At 46.9% G+C, this 23,164-nt stretch overlaps 2 protein-coding genes across 7 annotated transcripts; one reads left to right on the forward strand and one right to left on the reverse strand.

Annotated features, from left to right (window-relative positions):
* Window positions 1–370: 370 nt before the first annotated feature.
* LOC136632744 (ferritin heavy chain A-like) lies at window positions 371–7,581 on the reverse strand. 6 transcript variants are annotated; one of them, XM_066607877.1, is made up of 5 exons: window positions 7,440–7,581; window positions 4,076–4,261; window positions 2,190–2,336; window positions 966–1,091; window positions 371–658 (listed from the first exon to the last, which is right to left on the reverse strand). In XM_066607877.1, the coding sequence occupies exons 2-5, from the start codon at window positions 4,175–4,177 to the stop codon at window positions 503–505; spliced, it is 531 nt and encodes a 176-aa protein (XP_066463974.1). In that variant the 5' UTR covers window positions 4,178–4,261; window positions 7,440–7,581; the 3' UTR covers window positions 371–502. The 6 variants fall into 6 exon arrangements, with proteins under 6 accessions (XP_066463974.1, XP_066463972.1, XP_066463973.1 ...); XM_066607875.1 differs by having other exon boundaries at window positions 4,076–4,303; XM_066607876.1 differs by lacking the exon at window positions 7,440–7,581 and adding an exon at window positions 7,030–7,148.
* An 8,776-nt stretch (window positions 7,582–16,357) lies between these two features.
* Window positions 16,358–21,683, forward strand: LOC136632746 (ferritin, lower subunit). The gene is made up of 4 exons (XM_066607879.1): window positions 16,358–16,513; window positions 18,729–18,875; window positions 19,971–20,096; window positions 21,396–21,683. The coding sequence occupies exons 1-4, from the start codon at window positions 16,412–16,414 to the stop codon at window positions 21,540–21,542; spliced, it is 522 nt and encodes a 173-aa protein (XP_066463976.1). The 5' UTR covers window positions 16,358–16,411; the 3' UTR covers window positions 21,543–21,683.
* Window positions 21,684–23,164: the final 1,481 nt, after the last annotated feature.

The following is a 23,164-nucleotide window of genomic DNA, read 5'->3' on the forward strand; positions in this document are numbered from 1 at the left end:
CTAACAGGGACAGCTCACAAACATACCTTCTGTTCTCATATTGTGCCACCTTGGGATTGCAGTTTATTTAGTTGGCAGTGCTTTTTTGGTAATATAAAACAAAAAGAAAACCAAACAGGGAAACAGTAAATGCACACAGTGCGTGCCAGCAGCCTCAGACATCGTTCAAAGTTGCCAGTCAGGCCATTATGAATTATTTTCAGGTCTTATGTAGCTAGCAGTGGCTGTTTGCAGACTACTGGGGTGTTTCATCATTGTGCATGCTTGTATGTGTTTATAATACTATTGGTAGAATCTGCATTTTTGTTAATGTTACAAACCAAAAACTAACATGAGCGTTGTATGCAAAAACCACACAGAGACATACTGATGTAACTCCTTGAATGACACTGCACAGCTTTAATATTTCACTTCAATCACATGGTCAAATTAGATCACCCAGGTAGTAATATTACTGAAGTGACTCTCCTGGTGTTTTGGGGCTCACTTTGATGAGCTGGTCTTAGCTGCTTCCCTCCATACTGTGCTTGTCAAACAGGTATTCACCCATGCCATTATTGGGGACCCCCAGGCGCTTCAAGTTGGTAATGTGGTCTCCTATCTTCTTAATGTGTTCCACGTGTTCTTTCAGATATTGAGACTCGAGAAAATCACAGAGCTGCAGGTAAGAGTACAGAGTAAGTTACAATGATTATGTCATCAATACAAGATATGTAATAATATAATGTAATCTATTACTAGGTTTCACCTCTTGACTCGGCCTACTTCAAGACCTGGCCCATTCTGCTGTCCATTCTTCCCACACAGGAGGACAGGGACATCATGACTTCACTCATGGCCTGGCTCTCCCTGTCCCAGAGCCAAATCCACTTGCTGCCCATCAGGCCAACACCTACCCAGTGCACCAGGGAAGCCCCTGCCTGTTCCCCCAGCCCTTTCATACAATTAGAGGTAGGTTTACTCACATGGGCGTCTTTACGGTTTATTGCTACATTATGTAGCTCCAGTAGAGCCTGGTTAACGGTCTTCTCCAGGGCCAGAGCTGCTTGCATGGCATCCAAAGTACTACCCCATTCATCTTGTTCTGGCCTCTGGGCAACAACACAGCATAGGACATACATTACATATAGGCTTAAAGGGGGAAGTAACAAAGTCAAGAGGTTCACAAACTTCTGATAATTATTTATATTGTAATAACATTTATTATTAAATATAATATACCCTACATAAAAAGGAATATAAATGAGTTTACACAATATATAAGATAAAAATCTGAATTTTATATTATTTCTAATTCAGTGCAATAAATTTAAAAAAAAACAGATTATAGATTTCTAAAAAAAATCTCGCTTTCCTGTGTATACCAATAACCAAATATGTGTACTCCAATTAACTTATCATCACTGGAGTACCTGGGAACAATAGTCCCTTTATTTATTTTTTTGTATCTTGGTATCACTTTTCATTGATGAGAGCTGCCCATTACAACTCCCTGTCACTGCATTAGAGTGGCACTGGTATAGGGCTGGCCCAATCTCTTTACTGGCAGAGTGCTATACAGTGAGATTTGCCTCTAAAGTGGAGGACTTATAAATGTCCTAGCTGCACGGTGCATCAATAATTTGGACTTATATATACAGATTTATCACAAATGTGCCCCTCCCCACACATCCTATCTTCACAGGCTGATCCCTTCAATCAGACTGACATATCTGCAGACACTGTGTTAACAATCTTCACACTCTCTGCATCTGCTGCTGTTACAGCATGTACGTGTGTGTCTATTACTCTAGGTTTGTTGATCATTTGGCCAGAATGTCTCTGCATGCCCAGCTCCTACAATCATCCTGGGACAGTATAGGTGAGGGTATTCAGATACTGCCTCCCTACTGATTGGAGTAGAAACACGACAATGCAGCATGTGAAATAAGGGAAAAGAAGTACAGGACAGTGAACTACTTACAAAATGGTAGGCTTGTGACTCACCCCTTCCCTGAAAGTGGATTACAAACAGGGCAGCAGAAAAATTGTGTCATGCTCCATTGACCTCCAAATATGCATTGCTTCTAAGGGAGAACAGCTTTGTGCCTACAGCACCTGATGCGGCTTTGTAGTATGTATGGTTTCTTATATTAATTTTTTTGCACTAGTTGAAGCCAAGTTATTAAATATCATCCCTTTCATCTTACCTTGATGTTCTGTAGAACGATAAGTCCACCACGTATGTTCTGATATTTCATCAATTTCTCAGCATATTCCATCCCTTCATGGCTCTGTTCCTTGAAGAACTCAGCCACGTGGTGAAGGGCTACGTCATCACGGTCAAAATACTGGCACTTGAAAGAAAAAAGAAAAACTTATTAGCAGCACAAAGAAAGGTAAAATAAAACAGGAAATTATTAAACATCTGGGCGCGAACCAGGAAGAAAAACTGTCCCCTATATTTGTGTTTCACCTAGAGCCTAGGCAGAGTTTGAAGGGTCCTCAGAGCTCAAACCTGATATTGGAGCTTGACCAATGGACTAAAAAGTTGTGTTTCTGTAAATAATGAAAGGCATGCCATGTTCATATCAGTGCTGCAGTTCCTGCATTGTGCTGATTGGACCCACACTGATCAAACATTGATGGTATGATACATAGTATACCCATATCGGCTTTTCATGGCTGAGATGGGAAAACTCGGTGCTTTGTTTTTGACCTGTTGGGAACAGCCGAGCGCTTCAGCCCAGCACTGTTTCTGTAGCTCTCATTGAAGTGGGTGGGAGTTATAGAAACAACGTAGCACGCTGTGTTAAGCTGTTTCCGTAGCTCCTTTTCACTTCATTGACTGAGTGGCCAGTAACTATAGTAGCACATTCCTATCTTGGATGTGAAAAGCCAAGATGGGAATACCCCTTTAAAGTCTGCAGCGGAATCTGACCCTGCCCGCGGCCGAGGACCGTGCGTATCTGTTCAGGTCTTCACTGCAGATGAGGGCAGAAACACCATCCGGCGCGCTGCTGCTCATGCACAGTAGAGCTTTTTTTTTTTAAACTCCTGCTTTCCAGCGGAATCAGCGGCCCGTCAGCAGACCTCGGATCGGACGGCTTCTATTGACCTCAATGGAAGCCATCTGTGCGGGATCTGCACTGAAATGGAGCATGCTGCAATTTGTTTTCCAGACCAAAAGGTCCGCAAAACAAATCCGCATGCTTTAATTCAGCTGCGGATGCCCATATTTCTCTATGGGCGGATTAACTGCGGATTGTTAGCGTGGATTCCACAATTCAATTCAAGTCACTGTGGGCATTAGGCCTTAATGGAGTAGTCCAACTGTAACAAGTTATCCCCTACCAATCCACTGCCGGAGATTGCTTGCACAACCTCTGCTCCCTTCATTTTGGGACCTACCCACCAATCGGCTAGTTATCCCTTAGTCTGTGGATAAGGGATAGCTTGTTATAATTGAAATACCCCTTTGTCATTAAAGTGTGATCAGTGAGGTCCAAACTCTGGGAAACTGAGACTCCATCATGGTTATTGGGAGAGGTTGTAGTTTGTGCACGAATGGACAGAAGGCCCCCAAGGTGATTTACAAGATAGCAACTCCTCTCAGGTGCTTTCTTACAATGAATATATATGGCGCCAAAGCCTTTACCAAATATTTATATTGCCTTATTTTTCCACAATACCCATGCCAATCCAAGTAGCAATTGGAGAGAAAACATAATAATTTATAGCAGTATTACAGCAACTTTAAATAACTTTCTAGACTAAATATGGGACTCTTGTTTATACCACAAACCCATGAAATTCCTAGCAGTGTGCTGTAATGCACCTAAATGAACGCAAATAGGGTCCTTATAATATTCAACAAACTTTAACGGTAAGGCCAAACATTGTGATTCCGCTGTGGATATTACAGTATCCCACCTAACTATTAGGACCCAAAGAGATCCTTAATATCAGGGGGACAAAAACAGACACACAGTGCAATCAGAACCTAGAATACTCTGACCATGCTCATGTATGCAGCAAGTTCATGCCTCCATACTGACTTACATGGAAGGTCATGTGGACAATCTCTAGATCTTACCATGGACAGGTAGGTATACGATGAGTACATTTGGAGGTTGACCACATGGTTAACTGCTGCCTCGCTGTCATGGCTGTAGTTCTGGCGCAGTTGAGAGTTCATCTTCCCGGTTGGTTATTGGCTCTTGAAGAACACGGCAGGAGAAGTATGTTCTGCTGACGGTGCCGGCGGGGTTCCGTTCAATCACTGTTGAAGCAAGAACTCCCTCTGACTCGGAGTTTCCAATCACTATGAGAATTTTTATAGATTCATAGGCTGAGGTCACACCTCACAATCCAGTGATCACATCCCATTTCTGCTGAATCGCATGGAAAGCTGAAGCCAGAGACTACTAATGTTACAAATGACTATTTAATTACACAGAATTGCTGTTCTCTGCACAACAGGGCATTACGGATTATGTTCTACACCTGTCTATTCTCTTTCGATTAATTATTTCAGTTCTCTTTAGGGCAGGAGTCACATATCATTCACATCTGGACTGTATGCAAGTGTTTCCTGAGATGTTACTGACTCAAGCCAGGTGGGGGCGCTATTAATATTCTTTTTCAAAATACAGTTATAGCAAACTTTATCCCATATGCAAGTGATAGATCACAAGTTGTTGTAGAAAATATGAAAGCAATATTTACAGTATATGTTAATGTTATATGCGCCACTTCTGCTGTCACAACATTTTACTGGAGTGTGTATCCAAAAGTGGGAATCGCCTGCTGTCACATGCAGATTTACTAAACTTTCCCCCCACTTTTTATTCTTGAAGAATGGCAGTAAACAAGGCCAGGTGAGTCTTGGGGATGTGGTCCTTCAAGGTCATGTTCTGTATTGGGGATTCTGTATTTCTAATTTGTTTTTTTATGTATTAGCCCCAACAAATAATTGGCTTGCCACAATCACTAATCTACATGTAACAGTATAATGCTAATAAATAATACATACAGTGGCAGAATAAAACACAAGAACCAAAAACCACTATCTAATCACAACAGATTATCATTAAACATTGACTGATTAATATCAACATACAGCGAAAATAGATATTAACATCATATCTACCAAACAGTAAGGAAATAATACCGCCATGTAGTGACGGGTAATATCACCATTTAAGGCCGCCTGCACACGAGCGGAAATCCCGCCGCGCGATTTCCCGCGGGATTTCCGCCGCTGAAAGTTTGCATAGGAGTGCATTAAAATACGCACTCCTATGCAGACGGCCGCGGTTTGGCCGCGCGAAATCTCGCGCGGCAAACAAACCGCGGCATGTCCTAATTTTCTGTGGGGCACGCACTCACCCGGCCGCCGGCTCCGGTCTGCGCATGCGCCGGCTGCGCGGCAGCCGGCACATGAAAGAGCCGGGGCCGCCAGGCGCGGGTGAGTACGCGCTCGTCCCTGCAGGCGCTCGGGTCGGATCGCGCGGCGAGAATTCTCGCTGCCGGATCCGACCCGCTCGTCTGCAGGCGGCCTAAGTGAGGATAACTTGCTGATTGGTAAGTGTCTCAATGCTGAGACCCCTGCTGATCTCAAAAACTGTGGTTTTATGCCCCCTCTCCTCCTTACTGCAGGGGTACTGTACACCTTGCAGTGAGGAGGAGACTGAATGCAAGGCTGGTCAAGCAAGCATGCTCCAACTCCATTAACGTTCAATGGGACTGCGGAGATACCCGAGTGGCAAGCGGGTATTTTCGTCACCCTATGGGAATGAATCGAGTACCAACCGGGCATACTCAGCCAGTACTTCATTCATTCTGATGTCACTGCAGAGAGAGGAGTGACCCCCACAGTGACAGGCAGAGGGGGGCACAGAAAGCTCTTTCTTGAGACCAGCAAGGCGTCACCGCGTTGACCACCCACCAATCAGCAAGTTATCCCCTGCCCTGTGGATAACTTGTAATCTTGGTACGACCCCTTTAATGCCACATTTGGGACTTTTTACATGTGCGGACTATTTCCACAAGACGCACCTAAGGCCGCCTTCACACAGGCAAGAAAATCGCATGAGATTTGTGTGGTCGTACGCATGAACAATTCTTTTCCCCCCGGCATCGTACCGCGAAGCGATGCTATGTGAGAGACTAATTGCTGCGTGTTCTATCTGGCTGCATGATCTTTCAGTGTTTCCTTTGCTGGATCTATCTCTGCTCCACTTCCTCTCGCTGTCGGGGTACCCCAGGGCTCGGTCCTTGGTCCCCTTCTTTTCTCTATCTATACTGCCCCAATTGGACAAACCATCCACAGATTTGGCCTCCAATACCATCTCTACGCTGATGACACCCAACTATACACCTCCTCTCGTGAGATCTCTGGACCATTCCTCCAAAATATCACCAACTGTCTGTCCGCTGTCTCTAACACTATGTCCTCCCTTTTTCTCAAACTAAACCTCTCTAAAACTGACCTCCTTGTCTTTCCACCTTCTAACCGACCTCCCCTAAACATCTCCATTCCAGTGGCTGGCACCATCATAACCCCCAGATGGCATGCCCGATGCCTTGGGGTCACACTGGACTCTGACCTCTCCTTTACCCCCATATCCAATCTCTGGCCCAAACATGCCATATGCACCTCAGAAATATTGCTAAAAAACGTCCGTTCCTAACCACGGACACGCTAAAGACGCTCGTGGTTGCGCTCATCCACTCCCGGCTTGACTACTGCAACTCGCTACTCATCGGCCTCCCCCGCACTAGACTCGCTCCACTCCAATCCATACTAAATGCAGCAGCTAGACTCATTTTTCTATCCAGTCGTTATTCAGACGCCTCTGCATTATGCCAGTCGCTGCATTGGCTGCCCATCCACTGCAGAACTAAATTTAAACTCCTCTACCTCACTCACAAAGCTCTGCATGGCGCTGCGCCACCATACATCGCCTCCCTACTGTCAGTATACCACCCAGTGCGCTCACTCCGATCGGCTAACACCCTCAGACTAAACACCCCTGTAATACGAACCTCTCATGCTCGCCTACAGGACTTCACCAGAGCAGCACCCATCCTCTGGAATGCTCTACCCCAAGGCATCCGGACAATTCCCGATGCACGAAATTTCAGACGTGCCTTAAAAACGCACCTCTTCAGGGAAGCATACCAAATCTCCTGACCTAGTCCCTCGCCCCTCCCTATGGTGCTCCACCCTGTTTTGCCTTCTGATAAATGATCTGTACATAAAATTTCCTATTGCCTGTGTTCCCTAACCCCTGCACCTCCTGTACCACCCCCAACCCATTTGTGTCTAACCCAATGTACCTCACATTGTAATTGTTGCAATTGTTGTATTGTTTTGCATTTATCCATGCCTGAAAGTACTGCGGAATAAGTTGGCGCTATACAAATAAAGATTATTATTATTATTATTATCTTACATTGCAGCCCCATTGAAAGCAATGGGAGAACTCCGCGATTCTCGTGAGTCCGGCCTAGGAGAGGTATCTCTACTGTCGACATGCAAAATGTATTATATTTTCCATAACCACAGCAGTCATCTAGGGCTTTACGATATATATGTGCTAAGGCTCCTATGAGAAGCACATTGATCCGTGAAGTCTCCTGTAAACCCACATGCTCTTCTGCTGTCTGGTTAACTATGTAGCTCTCTTATCTCTTACATGTCATTTGTCTGCGCCTGCAGAATTTCTTATCTCCATTTGGCAGTATAATGCTATATGTCTGTGCAATCAGCATATTTGGGCTGTAAACCCATAGCTGGTGTACAGGTTACTGTGGTCACCGTTCTTCTATAACACCAGTTAATGGTTTTATAGAGGACATTATGCTCCAGGGCTACGGCTTAAACAGACGAATGTGTTTGCGCACATTTTTGCAATGATGAAGTTCATGCCTGTATTGATTTCAATAGGTCCTGCCTTATCTTTCTGCGTTTTATGAAGCAAACTGCCATTGAAGTCAATAGCAGGGTAAAAAAAGCAAGGGGAGGATGTGACACTGCGAAAAATGCAGGCTTTAAAAAAATCATTCAGTTCCACGGAAAGGGTATATCACGCACACGTATGAACTGCCATTGCAAGCGCAAAAGTTACAGTACTATGTGCTGACTTGGTCATGTGCAAATACACTCCGTTGCAGCGAGACGTTCGTCTGTCGAAGCCCTTGACAAAATAGCTCTGGGAAAATGCACAGAAATCCTCAGCGCCCATTCAGGTGACCGCGGTCTTGTAGTCCACACAAACCCATAATAACCAATGAACCTATTCACACAGTCGATTCTTCACGGGGACCGATGACTTGTGCGGAAAAACTCTTAAAGGGGTGTTCCCATCGCAGCCAAACATGGCTGCGATGGGAACGCCATTGACTGGGGGGACTCTTATCCCTTCCATCTGCTCCCTTTATGATAAATACACCGGACCATTTATTGTTAATATAAACTTACTTTATTGCTGACATAAACATACATTTATTTTATTTGCTGGCATAAACTTTGTGGGAAGGCCACAGCTTTATTTATTATTATAACATTAACTGATTTTCCTTCTTCCCATGCCTACCAAAATACTTATTCAACTTGCTAACGTTCAACTTATATCAAGGCGCGAGAAAGCCCATGATGGCCTGTAAACGCCCTCAATTCCCAGCTGGCATGGAAAGTCCACTTTTACCGCCACGAAGGATGCAGCATACCTACGCTGCACTCCGCCCCCCCACATGCCAGCGACAGGGCCGCCTCGGCCCCGTCCTACCTTGATAGGAATGTAACCCATCCTATGTCCGCAGGTGAACACCATCCTAACTCCACATGCCTGGCACCTTCTTCTCTCACTCCCACTGTTGAATAGCTACCCCACCTATTGACTTGACAAATTTTGATATTTTGCAGTTCCCACTCCGCCAATAGGACTGGCCCCGGCTCTTCTCTCAGCCCAGTGTAATATGAATATATACTGTCCATTCCACACTGCAAAGTACCAAGAACAACAATGCAAAAATCCCCGGTTAGCTTAATTCGCAACCCTTATAATACTCGCAAGTCAGGTCGGAAGTACGACTTGTACACTTCCGACCTCCAGCAGCGTACCCATTTTTCTCTACCTTCAAACCGCGTGACAACGCCAACGTCGCTGCTCCGATCCCAAAGGAACGGGTGCCAACTCTGTCGGCTCAAAACCTAACCTCTGGAAGCATGCGCCCATGACCGCGCCGAACAGAAAATTAGTTTGCGGGGACCTGGGAGAATACATCAACAACTGGGCTGTGCCGCTGAGTTTCGCCAAGAATTCTTTAACAGTAGTACCGAGCCCTGTGCTAACCCCAGGGCCGCAATGCGCAGCCATTTGCCTGTGCCCTACCCGTCTGTTTTCGACTTCCGCATACCTACCTCATGTCTACTTCTCCGCACAATATGTCGCGAAAGCAATCCCCCATGATTTCTTCTGCTTGGAGTTACCAGTTCTCTTCTTAGCGCCGCGAAAAAAAGAGAGGGTAGCGACAACGCAACCCGAAAAGCAAACCTCTGCTTCTCCGTTTCAAACCGCCTCCAATAACGTTCACGCTTGCGTTCCATAATACAAACGTTCTCAGCCGCCTGTCGTCTCTTGACGACTTCTCCTTTTACCCTCCTTTTATAATCTGTCCGAAGACAAATTTCTTGGTCACGTTGCAGTTCCCGTGCTGGCGCAACAAAAAGGGGGATGCCGCTAAATGTTTTCGTGCCGCGTCCGCCGATGCGCGCCGTTCTCGAAGCTTAAACGAATGTTTTGGACCAAATAAATATCTAAACATGATATCAGTAAGGTAAATTTCGGCCAAGATTTGAATAGTTCCAAAGACAGCATTTTAGCTACCATGCAAACCCGTATCCCCAGTGTGAACTCAACATCCTGCGCTACTTCCGTTAAAGGACGGAGACCCAATGTATCAAGACTCAAACCCAGGACCTCATGTTCCAAGACCAATGCCTCTCCATGTAGAGCTATCTAGGCCTTTTGAAATCACTGGCCGACATTCATACTTTCCAAATGGAGTTGTTACGCTTCCACGCCGATTCCGCAACCGAATTGCGAATCAGAGTCAGGAGCTCTCTTCTATGATTTCCATAAAAGACGGGCAACATACCCCCTCGACATCCGCAGTCGGGTGCAGTTCCCTGGATCTCTCAATCTGGAAATGAGAAAGAGCGTCAACAGTTCGGTTCATATTCCCGTGAACAGGTCTCGCTTCTAGCTTGATATTATTCTGCAAGCATCTTAGCACCAAATGGCGTATTGCCGCCAGAACCAAAGAGATTTGAAGATTGTTTCTTCTCCACTCTTACCACCAATTGATTATGCGACCAGAAGCAAATCCTTTTGTCCAGAACCGAACACCATATCTCACAGCCCCCTCTGGGGCATTCCCACCGCTTCACATTTTGCCACCGTTTCTCGACCCCTTTTACCGGCCATGGTGCCTTGCACCAACTGTTCTCCAGCATCACTCCGGAAAACCCCACGAACCCGACGCCTCTGCAAAGAGGCAGTGCACCTCGTTTGCCACTTCCGCTACCTGACAGATAACCTGTCTGTTGAAATAAAGGAAGACTTGCCAGCTGTGTAAGTTGCCCTTTGTCATTCTGACAAGTGATGCTGCTCGCTGATCCCGCCGTTGCCTATGACAGCCGCCTGGCGAACGGGCGACCCATAAGAATGACCCAGCCCGCCAAACTTAACCAAACTAGTGGATGGCCTTTATCGATTACTATACCCAAAATTTAGCTATGTAAAAATTATTTTTTTTTCTTTTTTCCATTTTACTATTTTTATCCGATAGCGGCACTCCCGCTTCTCCATCAACGTTTGAAGAAGGGAAGTAACAACGCACCAGCTGTCGGCAGAAGGCCAACTCGATGTCAGCCTTTGCCCATAGTTCACCGTTACCTCTCTGGCGGACCCGACAGACCGCCCTATCGAAAGGAGTATACAATACGGCCGTCTGATTCTTTTTAATTCCGTCGTTGACCGATTCACCTGTAGGATAGGATAAGTGATGGATGAGCCGAAACCTGCCTAGTTCCTTCTTAGGTACCAAAACCAACGTCGAAACTTGCAAGTTCTCGAATGGCGGCTCCTGAAAAGGACCCGCCATCCGACCTAGTTCAACCTACTTCAGCAGCTTCTCCATCACTAACTCCTTATTCTCGTGCATATTTTACATTGCAACTAAGCGTCAGAGCATAACTTGGATAGCACTGCAGAATCACGAAACCTGAAGCGAAACCTGATTTAAGTAGGCTTGCTTCCTATTTTCCTTTTGCCTTTGTTAAATCGACCGGCGGAACCCCGAGGGCTTGTACGCCACGGGTGCCTGTTGCCCAAATACGATTCCCGAGGTACTACTCGAAAAACAGCTTCATCAATTTTGCACCATGATTAACTAAATTTTAAGCATCCGTCGCCTTAGGAACGTAATTTTTTATTTTTTTTTTCTGAGATGCGACAACGAAATCCTCGACGTAGCCAAAATACTCGAAGAAACAACGCTCTTTATTGAGTTCCGACAAACGCGACCAAATATCCATAACCTCCTTTCTTTATTTTCTCTACCGCCCGTGATGCCCGCACCCAATGGGGCTATGCGAGTTAAGGAATCCGAATACCTTAACCCTCCTTCCCAACTTTTCGCCTTTCCCGCTCGCCCCCGCGGGCAAGTCCCGGGGGCGCGCACCAAATTACCAACCTCGGGCTAGCCTCGGCTCCCCGGATGAACATAGGACACTGATAGTCCTTTCTTTACTAACTCTTCGCCTTCCCGCTCGCCCACAGGCGAGTCCCGGGAATCCGAAAACCGTCAACCATCCTTGACCGACTCTTCGCTTCTCCCGCTCGCCACCGCTGACGAGTCCCGGGTGCGTGAGTCAAATTACGAACCTCGGGCGAGCCTCGGCTCCCCGGATGTCTTTGACCAACTCTTCGCTTCTCCCGCTCGCCACCGCTGACGAGTCCCGGGCGCGTGAGTTAAATTACCAACCTCGGGCAAGCCTCGGCTCCCCGGATGCCTTTGACCAACTCTTCGCTTCTCCCGCTCGCCACCGCTGACGAGTCCCGGGCGCGTGAGTTCAATTACCAACTGCGGGCGAGCCTCGGCTCCCCGGATGAACATAGGACACTGATAGTCATTTCTTTACTAACTCTTTGCCTTCCCGCTCGCCCACAGGCGAGTCCCGGGAATCCGAAAAACCGTAAACCATCCTTGACCGACTCTTCGCTTCTCCCGCTCGCCACCGCTGACGAGTCCCGGGTGTGTGAGTCAAATTACCAATCTCGGGCGAGCCTCGGCTCCCCGGACGTCTTTGACCAACTCTTCGCTTCTCCCGCTCGCCACCGCTGACGAGTCCCGGGCGCGTGAGTTAAATTACCAACCTCGGGCGAGCCTCGGCTCCCCGGATGTCTTTGACCAACTCTTCGCTTCTCCCGCTCGCCACCGCTGACGAGTCCCGGGCACGTGAGTTAAATTACCAACCGCGGGCGAGCCTCGGCTCCCCGGATGACCATAGGACACTGGTCGTCCTTTTCCATTATCAAAATTATTCACCAGCGCTCTCAACGCTACCATAAAATCATTTAAATTTCCTGGCAATGTGTCGCCCCACACTCTACCACATGATGACTCAACCTCTATTTCGTCCTCCGGACTTGCCGAGGGAAAGGACGGGTCACTTGGTCTCGGCTGACGCCGCAAAGGACTAGCCACCGTATGTCGTGCCTCGTCCCTATGGCGGGCGACACCACGGGGCCACGGGCTAGCGATATATGATGCTCCTGTGGACGCGACCGTTCGCTCTGCTTGCTGCTGCAGACGGCCTGCCTGTCATCTGCGGAGGAAGCCGGTGAAGATGGTAAAGCGTACCGCGGAGCCCAAGCCGATGCCACTTGGCTGCTACGCCTATTGCTCCTTTGCACCACTCCCGATCGCATGCGCCTCCCATAAAGGGAGGTCTCCTCGCGGCCCGCGCACGCTTCCTTGGAATCTGCAGACGACGAGCTGCCTTGCCTAGTCACGCCATGCCTAGCCTTCTAAACTAACTTCTAACTGCCTGCGCTCTGCGCCTCTATTTGGCCTGCTGCTAGCACCCTGTCTACTGGGCATGCAGCTGTCCCCCTCCCCCCTTAGTGGCCACTCGACCGCTTTCTTCCTCTGTGTAGCAACGCGCACCCTGTGCTGGCCTTTAGTGGCCTCATAAAGACTGGGTGACGAAGCCCCTCATTTCCGGGCAGGAGCCCCGGGGCGATTTATAAGCAGCGCAGACGGAGCCTCCTGCGCATCTTCCCCCAGCACCCCCCCTACCCCCCCCCCCCCCCCGCTCCGCTCTGTTTTCCCGCCACTGACCTAACGCCCCTGCCAATCCCCATCCTGGCTCTTTTCCTACTCTGTCCCCTCGCTGGATCGCCGCTGTCGCCTGGGCTGCTGGGGGACTCACTCCCGCAGCTCTCACTTGTCTCTCGATGCAGTCGAGTCCCGGCGCCGGAACTATTTCCGGCCCGCGGATCCATCCGCCCTCCGCCGGGACAGCGCAAGGGCCTTACCACCTCTCCCTCCATTGATCCGCGGACAGCCACGGGGCCTCCCCTACCCGCGCTGGACTTACCCTTGCCGGATTCGCCCGCATCGCTCACGGTAAGTCCCGACCTCCGCCTCCTGTACTTCGGCGCCGCTTCCCTCCACGCCCTGGCTGCGCCCCGCTGACTTGCGCTGCTCCCGCGCTCACCGCTGCCGCTTGCTCTCGCTGATCTTGGGCTTGACATCCTACCCCCCTTCTTCCTGGCCGGGCTTGGGCTCAGCCTGGCAGGGGGAATCTTCTCCTCCGTGGTCTTCCGTGGGGCTCACTAAAAGCGTCCTGTTCAGGAGGGTCCCTTCCCGCCCCGGCTTCACCTGCTGTCGCTGCTCCGACTTCGGCGGCCAATCTCCTCAGCCACTGTGGTCCCTGGCTGGCAACCGCCTCCTTGATCTGCTGAATGAGTTGCTCCGTATCTTTTCTTCTCCTGCTGTCCTCTGCACGTCTTCTCTCTTCTTTTCTTCCACGTGGACTGACCTCTCCTCCTCTTCCTCTCTCTTCTTCCTAGCACTAGCTCCTCCTACCTCCCAGGTCGCTTCCTTAACCCCTTCCTGTCCCTATACCCACCCCCCAGTCCCTTGCTCCCTCGCTAATCGCTTTGTAGCTATCTAGTATACAAGGTGGCTGGGAGGACAGAACCAGCCGAGCGTGGCTGGGCTATGCTGTTTCTGTAGTTTATAGATGTCAGTGGGAGTTACATAAACAGCACGGTGAGCTACACTGTTTCTGCAGCATCCAATTTACGGAAGAGCATAGCTTGCTGTTTACCTCTTGTAAATATGCCATAAGTTAAGATGGGTGTACCCCTTTAAGATATGAAGCAGTCAGACGTATGTAGCGCTCCAGAGGGTAGGAGTATAGGAAAGTGTGTTAGAGTAGAAAAAAACACGGGTAGACTCACCCGACGTTACAGGGCCACCATGGGGGGCACCGGTACGTCTAAATCCAGGATGACGTATATCTACAGTAAGTCTCTGGAGCCCTCAGAGTGATCCAATGGCAGATCCAGTTCCAATGCACCGGTTTTAACGGAGCCCTTTTATATAAACTGCAGAGCGCATAGTGAAGAACAGAGGATAAGTGTATGTAGATTATATTAGCTATATTATGTTTACATTATGTTTGCTCCTTTTAGTGAACTTTTTTAATGAAAATTGTGGGTATATAAAATCTCCCATGATCACTGTGTCATGCTTTTTTGAGAGCTTGGCCATCTGATGTAGAAAGAGTTAATCAATATCTTCTGCTTGTCCAGGTCTCCTATAGTATATGCCTACAATGGTGCCCTTTCTGTTGTTCTCTCCTTGTATTCTTACCCAAACAGTTTCTACAGAACTCCCATGCTCTGAAGCTTGAATCTCTGTGGAGATGTGTTACGTCCGCTTGGCGCACAAAAGCGTGGACGCAAACGTGTCCATTTACAACACACACATAGAGTACTTGCACGGACCGATTGCATCTCTCCAGGAGGAAAAATGGACAAATGTCCCTAACTGATAAGCAAAAGAGGGGCACCCCTGCCTAAAAGCGGACTAAGGTGGCCCCACTGTCTTCTTCTACTGACTTGACTATCCCTGATCAGGGTCCTGGAGAGATGCACTAAACACTCAGGACACGACACTGTTCACACACCCACACTGTACACAGAACAGGACTGCACATAAAGCGCATGTCTGGCACCCTTCCCAGACCTAACATACGTCGCTGTTCACACCAACATACAGTGTAACACATACCACAGGACTCTACACACCACATGTCTGGCCTCTTGCACAGACATACAACACAAGTCACTGTTCCCACCAACATAAAACACAGACCCCACCCAGAGCTTACATGCATATCAATGGCAAACCAAAGCAGTCCAAGTGTCCTCACTCCAGGGGTGTCCTTTCCTAACATACAACGCAACACCTCCTCCCCTTTTTTTTAGGTCTGTTTCTTCTAAATAAGCTGTACCCTTCAAGCCTTGTATTCTAATCATGTGTATCATTCCACCATGTTTCCGTGATGCCTGTGACATCATATTTCTTTTCCTGTGTTAGGAGCTCCAATTCTCTTTGTTTGTTTCCCATGCTCTGGGCATTTGTGTAGAAACATTTTAGTTTGTGATCGAGGTCTCTTGCTCCTCTACTTGCCTTCTGAATATTCTGTGGCACCTGAATAAGATTCCCTGAATTTACTACTATAATACTATTTTCCACATGCAAATCCGTCGCGCAAAATGCGCAATATATATGAGGCTGCTGCACGGGTTCATCCTGCCTAGCTGACCACCCGCCATTGAGGGAACTGAGACACATCTCTATGCCCAAGTACAGTAGGGGTCCCAGTTATTGGCCCCCAGTAATCTGAAAGTGATGTCACATACCAAATGCATATATGCGGGACACTCCTATGATGAAGTCTTATCATATTGTTTCGCTTCAGCTCCATAGCAATTATTCACATATCACGCTCTGCAGGCATGCATGCAACATTAGGAATTCAGTGCGACACAGACAACGCCTTCCTTCCAATGTAATAGAAGAAAATAAAATGTAAACTCCCTGAGAACCATTAGAATGATATAATGAAATGTAATTGCAGGTCTGCACTAACGGTGCACTAGCATCACGGAGCGCGCCGGGACACGTGCGCTAGGCCTGGCCTGTGTTTACTAGCAGACCTGAGCTTCTGTGAATGGGAGGGGAGAGCTGTTAGGAGGGACTTGTGCCCCTGCGGCCTCCTTGTATTGGGGAGGGGCGGCTTGTCCCTCTTCATTCATCTGCCTGCATTGTACAGATAACCATGGAGTCCCAGATCAGGCAGAACTTCCACCAGGACTGTGAGGCAGGCCTCAACCGCTCTGTGAACCTGAAGTACCACAGCTCCTACGTCTACCTGTCTCTGGTGAGCCCCGGTGACACGTGTCCTGTCATGTCTGACTAATAAAGCGCCATGTGTGTCCTTGTACTAAGCCCTCGTCTGTGTCGTCCTGTGCTCCGTGTCTTCTGTGTCTCATTGTATAAGGGGTCACATAGGACCTGCAGCTACTGAGGTTACATGTCGTCTGCCCCCTCCGAGGGCTTCATCTGGGAGAGCTGCTGGCATGTATTGTGACAAACCAGTCATTCTTCTGTACAAGTCGTGTGTGGAGGAAGGATCAGCAGCGCTTGTTGCCACACTTCATCACATCACAAATGGCAACGGAACACGTCAGTTATGTTTGGGGGTTTACAGGAGACCGGAAGAACATACCGCATGTTAGTAAGCTGCAGAACACCTCGTATGTAGTTCCATCCTATTCACGGTCTGCCAGGTTACCCCTTTAAGGCCATATTAACATGTCCTGCATTACACTGAATGGCGTTCTGCGTTCCTCTACAGCTCTGGCTTCTGCAACATTTTGAGCTCTGTTTTCCAACATGCCAATTTTTACTGGGCAGCTTTCTTAAAGGGAACCTGTCACATCCCCACAGGACTATATACAGATAGTCCCCTACTTGCGAACGTTCGAGTTATGAACTTTGCTACATGCGAGAAAATTGTACACAATCTGACAGGCGATTCCATTAAGCCGTGCCATGGCACAGCTTGATAGACACTCTGCAATGGCTGCCCTGGGGCCTTTCAGAACGTCCCCAGCTGCCATGGTAGCCCGCGATCTTATTGCGGGGGGCAGTGCAGCACCCCTGAACATCGATCAGGGCATTTAAATGCCGCTGTCAGAAATGACAGTGGCATATAAAGGGTTAACCGCTCCAATGAGCGGTGCGGCTTATCAGAGCTGTTGCAGGCGGGTGTCAGCTGTAAGAAACAGTCAGAACCCGTATTGTATGGAGCGGAATCAACCCGCGATCCCCTTTCATACACACCCCAGTACAGACATACGAACAGATGCACTTACAACTGGAACGGAACCTGCTCATAAGTGGGGGACTATCTGTATTAAGTTATGGCGCTGATAGGGGATGTGAAAGTGAATCGATGAGGTATGTTTTAGACTTACCCGCTCCCACGATCCAACGCTGTCCTCCTCTGAAGTCAGCACATGGCACGAAATTCTGACTTTTCAGAGTCCCATGTGCACGCTCTCTTATAACTTGGCATGGGGTGCTGTGGGGACATGACTGATTCGCTTTAAAGCGACCTTCCAATTTTCAGTTGAAATTTTGTCTAGGCACTGTAGGGGTAATGGGGTATATTACCTGCTGTTCTTTCTCTGCCATCTCTCCAGTCCACCAGTTGCAGGTTCTGTTTTTGGCTTTCCAAGATGGCCGACGCAATCTTCAGACTACCTTAACCCCACAGTGAGTTGGTGCACGACTATGCAGTCTGCATTATGTAGTTGGAACGTTGCAGTGGTCAACTTGAACAGCCAAAAACGGAGCCTTTAACCAGCAGATCAGAGAGGTGGCAGAGAAGAAAAACTGCAGGTAATGTGTCCTCTTTCTCTCCTGTCCCAGGACAGAATTTTGTCCCAAAACCAGAGGTTTGCTTTAAGCTGCCCATGCACTTCTTATAGAGCTGCTGGTCTGAACACTTATTTGGCCAACTCTCTCTTGATCACCTCCATCCCCCATTAATATGTATGTGGAAAATGAATGTGCATGTTTATTTTAATGAGAGAGGAGAATTACTGCTACCAGACGAACGAGGGATTCCTTCATTTGGAACATGCTGCCCCGTATACATTAGATTCTGTTGGGTTCGACGGGCTTTAAACTTATTAGCGACTCTTGCACACCTTTAAATTAGAGCTGAGTAATATGACGCCATAGACTGCTATGGTGAACCGCCTCTATGCCTCCAGTTCTATAGAGGTATATTGAGGTTTGATTTCTTAGTGAATTAATATGGAAAACTGTGTCATGTATGAGATGCCATATTATAGGTATCGCTTCTGGCGGAGATACAGTGATGTACAAAGGTACCATATGTTCATGCATACGGCCTCATAATACAGACTCAATGTATTGCTGTATAGACTCTTTAGAGTCACATTTCTGCAAATTCTACTTGGTGCCAACTTGGCATGTCTCCTGGGATTAGAGCAAATCTGCAGAGAATCTCCATACAAGCACTGGTTATATAATACTAGGATTATCCTTTTCTTCTCCTATAGGCCTCCTATTTTGACCGTGATGATGTAGCACTTGCTAATTTTTCCAAGTTTTTTCATGAGCGTTCAGAAGAGGAGAAGGAACATGCGAAGAAGCTCATCAAATATCAGAACCAGAGAGGAGGACACATTTATCTCCAGAGCATTGAGGTCAGTCCTTGTATTCCAGAGCATTGAGGTCGGTCCTTGTATACCTGTTATATTTAAGCCTGCAATTACATTTTACTAAACAAGGCTGGTCTGTTCAAAGGAAGGGTTTACGATGGGACCATTCCCCTTTAAAAGCTGTTTTCACATTTGTTATCTAGTAAAACCATAATAGGCCCTGCTCTATCTCAAAGTGACAGCAGCAACCGCCTAGGAGGAGGAGGTACAGAGTCTTCATACATACGGTATATGTATGGAGCTTCGAACTGAAATATAACCAAATGTTTTGGCTTATAGCCTCCGCAATCAGATGTTTTTGCTATTGTAGAAAATTATTCAGAAAGACATACTTTTCCTTCTCCTGCCCCAGTGTATCCATTGGCATTGAAGTGTGACATTTAACCCTTTAAGGACATGGCCCTTTTTTCAGTTCTTCCTCCTAACTTTCAAAGTACTAATAACCTTTTTTTTTAATTTTTCCATTTACATAGCTGTATGAGGGCTTGTTTTTTGCATTTTCAATAGTACCATTTAATGTACCACATCATTTACTAGGAAACTCTTAAATATTTTGAAGTGGTGTGAAATGGGAAAAGAAAAATGAAATTCAACTATCTTGGGGAGTGGCGGTGTCTTGTTTTCGTGGCATGCACACTGCGGCAAAAGTGACATAACTTTATTCTATGGTTACAATGATACCAAATTTATATAGTTTTTAAAAAAAATTTTCTTTGACATTAACGGTGTGGGATAATGTGTTAGGGCTTATTTACACGAGTGCATATCAGCTGGCCGATATACACTTCCATCTGAGCAGTTGCTCCTTCCCTCCCCCTCATCGACTCTCTGCTTCTCTCCTCCACTCTGATGTTTGCAATGGGAGGGGGTGGGATGGGGCGGAGCTAAGCTCCACTCTGTCCCGCCCACTCCCATTGCTGGCTGCAGACAAGGGGCAGGTGTTTAGCTTACTGCCCACTCCCATTGCGAACCGCTCAGAGGGGAGGAGAGAGGCAGAAAGCCGTTTGGGAGCAGGGAAGGGAGAGAATAAAATCACTGTACAGAGCACTGCTGACTGTTACTATATGATTTCCCTAATAGAAGCCAGAAAAGGATAATTGGACAAATGGCTTGGAAGCCCTACAGACGGCCCTGAAGCTGGAGAAGACTGTAAATCAAGCTCTGCTGGATCTACACCGTGTCGCTGGGGATAAGAATGACGCTCATGTAAGAATCGGGCTGTTATGTGGTCACTAAACTACCCATTTATTACATAGATTCCTTATATTGATGGACTTCACTATGGGAGGATGAAACAGCAGCTGCACTGCGGCCCTGGTAGAGAGCCCTATAGTCCTGCTCCTACATAGACATACTAATACAGTAAATGGCATACTATACTCATGGGGTGGCTTCACACATTTAACCCAGGAGCTTCAGATTGCTCTTAGGGGGGTGTCCCACTTGTAGTTGTTTTCAGACAGTTCTGTACATTGTGCAGTGGCCAGGTTCCTACTGCAGGTTCAGTACCATTCACTGCAACATAGTACCAACATAGGCCACTGCACAATGTACAGAGCTGTCTGATAACAGCTAGACGTGGGAGAACCCCTTTAAGCATATTGGTAAGTTAGCCTGGTTTTTATTGCATACATGGGCATTTTTTTTTTTTTTAAATCTATCAAGTGAGGTTTGTGCGATACGAGACACACGGAAATAAAATCCATTATTTGCAATGAGTGTAATTACATGTGCGATTTTATTTATTTATTTTTTTTCTTGCAGCAATAATGCAAGATAGATTTGGGTGATTCTGTTCAAGAATGGCCTATTATTCCCTATGGAAGCAGAAAAGAAAATCGTATCACTCTTGCATGTAAATGCAAATTCATGCAAGTGCGATGCAATTTTATAGTTTTGCTATTGGAACATGTGATTTTTCACATTTGGGAAAGTACGGCAATGTGTTTTCCTTGCAGAAATGCAACACAATAGCATACAAAATGTGGGTTTACAAGTACGATATCAGTTTTTTTCTTGGCCCGATATTGCACTTACCTCTGTAAACACACCCTTTTACCACAAGAACACCGTAAAGCTAAGCAAGCATTTTAAAACATTTTCCATGAACCCTTAGTCAATGATTATACACTCGGCTATGCAATCGATACTCAAACATCAAGAATTATTGAATCTGTTGCACAAAGGCTGTTTTTGCTGCACCGATCTTTCCTTTGGCTACAATTCTTCAATGTCATGCTAAGACTGGGGCGCAAGAACAGATTTTTAACCCACGGAGCACCTGACAAGCCAATAAAGACACCTTGCTAGCAGCCAAAATAGCATCTTCATGAGAGATGTCTATGCATTCTAGTCCTGTCCAATGGCTTACATGGGCAGATGCCTTCTCTAAGGTCCTGGTATGGTGTTCAGTGCAGGTGTGCTATCAAGGCAGATGGGGAAACTTTCTTGTTGTTTCACTTGAGTGCCCTTTTGGTGTTCAACATTACTTCTCCTTTTCTGCAGATGACTGACTTCTTGGAGTCTCCATTTTTGTCTGAGAGTGCAGAGACCATAAAGAAGCTTGGTGACTACATAACCAGCCTGAAGAAGCTGTGGAGCAGCCACCCTGGCATGGCAGAGTACTTGTTCAACCAGCACACACTAGGATAACTCCTCTTCTGCAATAACCTACCTCTCGTTACTCCACAATATCTATGTAGGCAGTGAAATGGACATAAATTTTATCAAAACTACTCCTCCCCCACCCCCCTCTACCAGCATCATCATGGCAATAAAATATTTGGCCCTAAATCTGTTCTGTATTTTTGTGATTCTTGTCATTGAAATGAACTGTCACTTTTTGGCCCAAAATGTGGAGTATATATTGCTGGCAAAATCTTTCCTGACTGTGCTATTAGTCCTCACTGGTGGGTTGGCCCTGGTGCTAAAAACCCTTTATATCCATGTAGCTAACATCAATAGGAACTATTGGGACTTCGTTGATAACTGCACCTGGGAGGCAGGGGGAAATATGGCTCATTGGTCACACAATGACTGCTGATGTGTGCAATTTAGGCTGCCATTTGGAAATTTATGGTGACATTTCCTGCCGTTGAATAGGAAACTATTTTAAGGGTTGTTTGATATTTCTGGAAGAAGCTAATCGCCTTGCTTTAATCTCGCTCTTGGCCATAAACTGTGGGTGGTATTGCAACTCAACCCCAAATAAAGTGGGGCCAAGCTGCAATACTGGACACAGCCTTTGGAAAATGGTGGAGCTGTTTCTAAAAGACAACTACATTTATAACCACTTCTGGATTGCTGAACGACTATAGACATCTTGTGGTCCTGAAGTGTGCATGGAGTGGGTTCGGAAACCAAGTCCACTTCATAACTTTCGCCCCGTCCCACCCACTCCCATTGCAAACAGCGAAAAGGGGGCGGGAGCTCAGTGCACTGCTGCAGGCCCAGCCCGCCTCCTCTCCCTGCAGAGAGGGACAGCGTATATCGGCCGGGCGTGAAAACTCAGAGGATATACGCACGTCGGAATAAGCCCTTAGACTGTATACAGTGCCCATTTAATTTCACTTTTTGTTAAATGTTTGACAATGTACAAACAAGTGCTGTACCCAATTAGCTCTGCCATATCGCACCATGCCGTGAATATATAGTGCCATGCCATCTACTTATCTTCTCTGCGTTCCTCGTGCGTCACTGCTCTGTGATTGTACTATACATTGTGATTTGATTATTTGGCTACCACCGCCAAAAGACTAATAAATTACAAGAAAACATGTGGCCAGATGTTCACATTCTGCTTCTAGAATTAATAATTATGGTGGCAAGGAACATGAACACAACCAATCAGGTTGTGCAGATTTTATCACTCTTACCTGCTGCATTTCAGACTGTGCAAAGTGATATAGCCACTGCGCTAATGTCTGATATGGCTACAGACGTGTCTCTGGAACAAAAAATGAAATATGTCCCCTACAAAACCCACAAGCCCCATTAGCTGCACCCACTCTCCTAACTGTAAATCTTTGATAGATGCCTGTGTTAGAAGTGCAAGTGTCTCATACAGAGATGAGCGAGCATGCTCGTCCGAACTTGATGCTTGTTCGAGCATTAGCATACTCGAAAGTACTCGTTACTCGAGCGAGCACCACGTGGTGCTCGGATGCTCGAGAAAATTTAACACTCTCCTCCCCACATGTTTATTTTTTGCTAAAGTGTTTGCAAAATAGTATTTTGCATACACTTTAGCAAAAAATAGACCGTGTAAAATGAGT

This window comes from Eleutherodactylus coqui, chromosome 6 (genome assembly GCF_035609145.1).
Source record: "Eleutherodactylus coqui strain aEleCoq1 chromosome 6, aEleCoq1.hap1, whole genome shotgun sequence".
Classification (NCBI taxonomy): Eukaryota; Metazoa; Chordata; class Amphibia; order Anura; family Eleutherodactylidae; genus Eleutherodactylus; species Eleutherodactylus coqui.